We start from the raw sequence: 6,000 nt of genomic DNA on the forward strand, positions 1-6,000 counted from the left end.
AGCATAGACAATTCCACATGCTCACTACCTTCCCAGTTACAGACATTTCTCATCATTCCTAAAGGCCGACCCAATATCCTGGGACTGTAAACATCCAAGCCAGAGGACCCTGCATCCAGTCTGTCCAGGCCTGTCAGAATTTTACACATCTCAATGAAATCGTCCCCACCGCCCCCCACCATTCTTCTCAATGCTGGTGAACACCACCCCAGCCAAACCAATCTCACTTCCTCTAATCCCAGAAATCAGTCTGGTGAACCTTCACTGTATACTCTCCATGTCTACTATGTCCTGTCTCTGGGGAAAGAGACCAAACCTGCACATAGTTCTCCAGGTGTGGTCTCACCAAGCCCAGTAAAGTTACAGTAAGGTATCGCACTCCTTTAATTGAATCCTCTTGTAATGAAGGTCAAAGGGTGACCTTTATTTGAATTGTTGCTGCACCAACATGCTTGCTTTGAGTAACTATTGTACAAGGAAATCTAGGTTTCTTTGTACACTGATATTTCTCAACCTATCACCATTTTAATAATACTCTGCTATTCTATTTTGTCATACGGACGTGAATACCTTCACATTTATCCATCTATCCATCAAGCATCTGCCCACTCAATCAATCAACTTGTCTAAATTGCTTTGAACCGTCTACATCCTCCTCATCACTCAATTCCTTTTTGTGTCATCAGCAAACTTGGAAATATTACATTTGATTTTCCCAAACAAATAAGTCAGATCATTGAAAATAGCTGGGATTCAGGTACTGATCCTTGCGGAACCCCAGTTGTCACTGCCTTCCCACTGAAAATGACCCACCTCTTCCTGCAGTTTCCTGCTTACTAACTCATTCTCAATTAAGGCCAGTATATTACCACCAAATTTAAGTGCTTTGAAGTTTTATGCAGGACTTTAATAATAGGGTTTTTGCAAGGTTTGTGAAGGTTTGTAGCTCAGGTTGAGGTTTAGGGTGTAGGTTTGATATCCAGACATTTCATTACCTGGCTAGGTAACATCAGTGGCGACCTCCAAGTGAAGAGAAGCTGTTGTCTCCTGCTTTCTATTTATATCTTTCTCCTGGATGGGATTCCTGGGGTTTGTGGTGATGTCATTTCCTGTTAGTTTTTGGAGGGGTTGATAGATGGTATCGAGATCTGTGTGTTTGTTTATGGTGTTGTGGTTGGAGTGCCAGGCCTCTGGCATGCCTTTGCTTAGCCTGTCCCAGGATAGATGTGTTGTCCCAGTCGAAATGGTGGGTTTTATTTCTCGGTGTGTAGGGCTACGAGAGAGAGAGAGGGTCGTGTCTTTTTGTGGCTCGCTGGTGTTTGTGGATCCTGGTGGCTAACTTTCTTCCTGTGTGTCCTACGTAGTGTTTGTGGCAGTCCTTGCATGGAATTTTGTAGACGACGTTGGTTTTGTCCATGGGATGTACTGGGTCTTTTAAGTTTGTTAGTTTTTGTTTGAGAGTTTGGTGGGTTTGTGTGCTACTAGGATTCCAAGGGGTCTTAGTGGTCTGGCTGTCATTTCTGAAACTTCTTTGATATATGGTAAGGTGGTTAGGGTTTCTGGCTGTGTTTGGTCTGCTTGTCGTGGTTTGTTCTTGAGGAATCTGCGGACTGTATTTTTTCAGTATCCGTTCTTCTTGAATACGTTGTATAGGTGGTTCTCCTCTGTTTTCCGAAGTTCGTATATGCTATAGTGTGATGTGGCTCATTGGAATAGTGTTCTGATACAGCTTTGTTTGTGTGTGTTGCTGGTGTAGTTAAGTATTTGGTCAATGTTTGTCGGTTTTCTGTATATACAGGTTTGTAGTTCTCCGTTGTCCATTGTTTCGACTGTGATGTCCAGGAATGCGAGTTTGTTGTCGGTTTCTTCCTCCTTGGTGAGCCTTATTCCTGTGAGGGTGTTGTTGATGATGTTAAATGTCTCTTCTATCTTGTTTCATTTTGTGATGACAAAGGTGTCATCTACGTAGCGGACCCAGATTTTTGGTTTGATGGTTGGTAGGGCTGTTTGTTCTAGTCTTTGCATTACTGCTTCTGCTATGAATCCTAATAGCGGAGATCCCATGGGAGTGCCATTGGTTTGTTTGTAGATTATGTTGTTGAAGGTGACGTGGGTGGTGAGGCACAGATCCACTAGCTTCATGATGTTTTCGTTGGTAATGTGATTGATGGTGGTTGGTGTGTGTGTGATGGTCTCTTCTAAAAGTGTGGTAAGTGTTGATGTTGATGGAGGTGAACATTGCTGTTACGTCTAATGAGATCATTGTTTTGTCTTCCTCTATTTTGGTATTTTTGATGATTTTTAGGAATTCCTGGGTGGAGTGGATGGAGTGCTGTGACTCTTCTACTAGGTATTTCAGTCTTGCGTGTAGTTCTTTGGCCAGTCTGTAAGTTGGTGTTCCGGGTAGTGAGACTATGGGTCTGAGGGGGGCTCCTGGTTTATGGATCTTTGGTAGTCTGTAGAATCGTGGGGAATTCCATCACCCCATCCCCACCCAGCACATAGTCAGGACTTGGGAAAGAGATGGAGGTGGGTTCAACTGAGGCAGAGGGCACTGGAAGAACCTTTTGTTGCCTAGTATATTCTCAAGCGCTCTCCAGCCAATGAGCTACTTTAGAAGTGCAGCAACCGCTGGAAATTCAAGCAAACTATTTCTGAAATGCTGTATTCCAATGGGCCCAGCAATGCAGCAGAGATCTCCACGAGCACTCTCACACACACACACACACACACTTCAGCCAGCCATAATCACAGCTGGAAGGAGGTTACCTAAAACCTTTCATGACAAAGCTCACTCAAGCTTCCTACCCCCCGGTAAACAAACTTCACTGAACTAATCCCTCGCCCAAACCTCACCACATGGAGCAACACGGAGTTTACATCAGAAATAAGCCATGAAATTAACCATCTTAATGGCTGATCTTTGCTCAAGTGATCAGCTTCGGTAATCGATTCCCTTAGACCCAGTGTGCTCGGGTCAGTATCCAAATGGTAAACCAAATGGTCTTGTGGAGCAATGGTAGTGTCAGAAGCTCTGGGTTGAGTCTCTGTCTATAACATATCAGCACAGATTGATTGAAAATAATGCTAAATGGTCATTATTCCAAATGTGTCTGGAATTTAAAACTACAACAACGATATGGGCAGGGAATTGAGTTTACAGAATTCTGTAATCAGCATGGGAAAATGCAATAGCCTGCCTAGTACTCAACTTCCTTCAATGAACTGCGATGTTTTCAATTTACAAACAGGCACCGCCAACAGGATACTGGAAGCTTTGATCCCAGACCAGATCCTGTACCCATAGGCCGGAGCTAAAACTCTTCTCAAATCGGATGAATTTTGGTGAGCACGGGAGTTGATGAACCCCACCCATTCAAAACAATGTTAAACTGCATGTTCACTATGAGGCAGTTTGATGAACAGGGAGACAGTATTGCAAGTTTACACAAAGTAATTGAATCTTAAAAAGTGGCGAGAGGGTGGTTTGAAATAGTCAAGGTTGTCATTTTTGTTTGAAAACCCCCATCTGACTCAGGCAGGTTTTAAACGAAGTCGCTTACCCAATGACGCCGGCCAATCCCTGGAGTAATTGGCCCGAAAGGCCGCTGCTACCACCACCACCAGCTAAACCCTTCAAAATGCCGAACATGGCGAGGGTGAAGATTCAGACAAGTGCAAGAGCTGCAAAAAGACAGAGACATCAATCTAGAGCCTCAGCGAAATCCCAGGCCGGGGCAGGGGACACAATGTAACAATCCCGTCAGTTTCAGGCCGGGACAGGGGATACAATATAATAATCCCGTCAGTTTCAGGGCCCAGGCCTGGGGATACAATGTAACAATCCCGTCAGTTTCAGGGCCCAGCCTGGGGATACAATGTAACAATCCCGTCAGTTTCAGGGTCCGGCCTGGGGATACAATGTAACAATCCCGTCAGTTTCAGGGCCCAGCCTGGGGATACAATGTAACAATCCCGTCAGTTTCAGGGCCCAGCCTGGGGATACAATGTAACAATCCCGTCAGTTTCAGGGCCCAGGCCTGGGGATACAATGTAACAATCCCGTCAGTTTCAGGGCCCAGGCCTGGGGATACAATGTAACAATCCCGTCAGTTTCAGGGCCCAGGCCTGGGGATACAATGTAACAATCCCGTCAGTTTCAGGGCCCAGGCCTGGGGATACAATGTAACAATCCCGTCAGTTTCAAGGTCCGGCCTGGGGATACAATGTAACAATCCCGTCAGTTTCAGGGCACCCGGGCCTAGGGATACAATGTAACAATCCCGTCAGTTTCAGGGCCCCCGGGCCTAGGGATACAATGTAACAATCCCGTCAGTTTCAGGGTCCGGCCTGGGGATACAATGTAACAATCCCATCAATTTCAGGGCCCGGGCCTGGGGATACAATGTAACAATCCCGTCAGTTTCAGGGCCCCCGGGCCTAGGGATACAATGTAACAATCCCGTCAGTTTCAGGGCCCCCGGGCCTAGGGATACAATGTAATAATCCCGTCAGTTTCAGGGCCGGGGACTGGGGATACAATGTAACAATCCCGTCAGTTTCAGAGGCCGAAATAGGATACTCATTATCTTAAAGAAACCTCACATTCAGGTTCGGTTTAAATAGGCAATGTCACCCAGAGATCTCTCCTTACCGATTTCAATCCAGCTGGAAATGTGAATGGCACAGCCTCTCGCTTTCTGCAGCCGGATTTGGGCGTGAAAAGTTGTCAATCCGGTTAGACAGCCTGACCCTGTCCCTGTCCCCGCCCCCGGGAGGAGCCATCTCTGGGTCCTACCGCACCCTCATCTTTGAATAAAGGTCCAGAACCAAATGGGTGTGGCTTCATTTCTGAGTATTGTCATGGAGCAGGAGAATGCCACTGCGCTCTCGGAATAAGCAGTTTATTCAAATCACGTCCCCCAGTTTCTCTTCATAACCCTGAACCTTCCTTTTTGAAACAATGCTCTCATTCCAAAAACAGCCAGTACTGGAGGTCACAGCGGGTCAGGCAGCGTCCACGGAGAGAAAGCACGCTGGCTTTTGGGGTCTAGATGAATCTTCATCAGAGCTCTCATTCCCTTTTGAACGTTTCGATTGACTGTCCCCTCCTCTGGACTCTCTGCAAAACTCCCCAACTCTAAGCAAAAGGACAAGTTCAGACAGATCTGACATTCCTGGTTAGAAGAGAAAGTGAGGTCTGCAGATGCTGGAGATCAGAGCTGAAAATGTGTTGCTGGAAAAGCGCAGCAGGTCAGGCAGCATCCAGGGAACAGGAGAATCGACGTTTCGGGCATAAGCCCTTCTTCAGGCTTATGCCCTGAAGAAGGGCTTATGCCCGAAACGTCGATTCTCCTGTTCCCTGGATGCTGCCTGACCTGCTGCGCTTTTCCAGCAACACATTTTCATTCCTGGTTAGAATCATGGCTAGCACATTGTTGCAGTTGTTGGAGGTCATCAGCGTGGATGGCAAACTAGCCATTCAATCAACTCAGCTAACTGACCCCTCCTTCCCCTGGGACACTGGAGCTAGACCTCAGCTGAGGTGTTGTGCCTGGGCAGCTCAAAGCATACCCTCAGCACGGTCTAAACCCTTTTTTTGCCACTTATTACGAAGTTGTACCCTCACAGCCTTTGACAAATGCAAAGTATCCACTGTCCACTCTGACCTGACTCCTCACAAATTGGAACACCTCAATCAAATCTCCCCAAGGCCTTCTTCCCTCCAAGATAAGCATTCTCAGTCTTGATATCTGAGATTCCTTATCCCTGGAACCACCCTCATTAATCTGTCCTAAACCCTCTCCAATGCCTTGACGTCCTTCTGAAAGAATGGCGCCCAGGCACAACACTTCTAACCCCAGTGACCCAGTGGGGAGGAGGGGTCAGTTAGCTGAGTTGATTGGATGGCTGGCCTGCCAATCACGATGATGACCTCCAACAATTGCAACCGATGTGCTAGGTATGATTCTAACCAGCAACGTCAGAACTATCCAAACA

General features: G+C 46.6%; 1 protein-coding gene across 1 annotated transcript in view; it reads right to left on the minus strand.

Annotated features, from left to right (window-relative positions):
* capns1b (calpain, small subunit 1 b) overlaps positions 1-4,773 on the minus strand; it is a 47,752-nt gene extending 42,979 nt beyond the window's left edge. Inside the window, exons 1-2 of the mRNA XM_087984078.1 lie at positions 4,655-4,773; positions 3,564-3,684 (exon numbers count right to left, since the gene is read on the minus strand). Coding sequence (XP_087840204.1) covers positions 3,564-3,652 — 89 coding nt within the window. The 5' untranslated portion in view covers positions 3,653-3,684; positions 4,655-4,773. The remainder of the gene's footprint in view (positions 1-3,563; positions 3,685-4,654) is intronic.
* Between the last annotated feature and the right edge of the window lie 1,227 nt (positions 4,774-6,000).

The sequence above is a fragment of the Chiloscyllium plagiosum genome, unplaced genomic scaffold (genome assembly GCF_037043375.1).
Source record: "Chiloscyllium plagiosum isolate Xiang-an unplaced genomic scaffold, Cpla_swu_hap1 HiC_scaffold_47, whole genome shotgun sequence".
NCBI lineage: Eukaryota > Metazoa > Chordata > Chondrichthyes > Orectolobiformes > Hemiscylliidae > Chiloscyllium > Chiloscyllium plagiosum.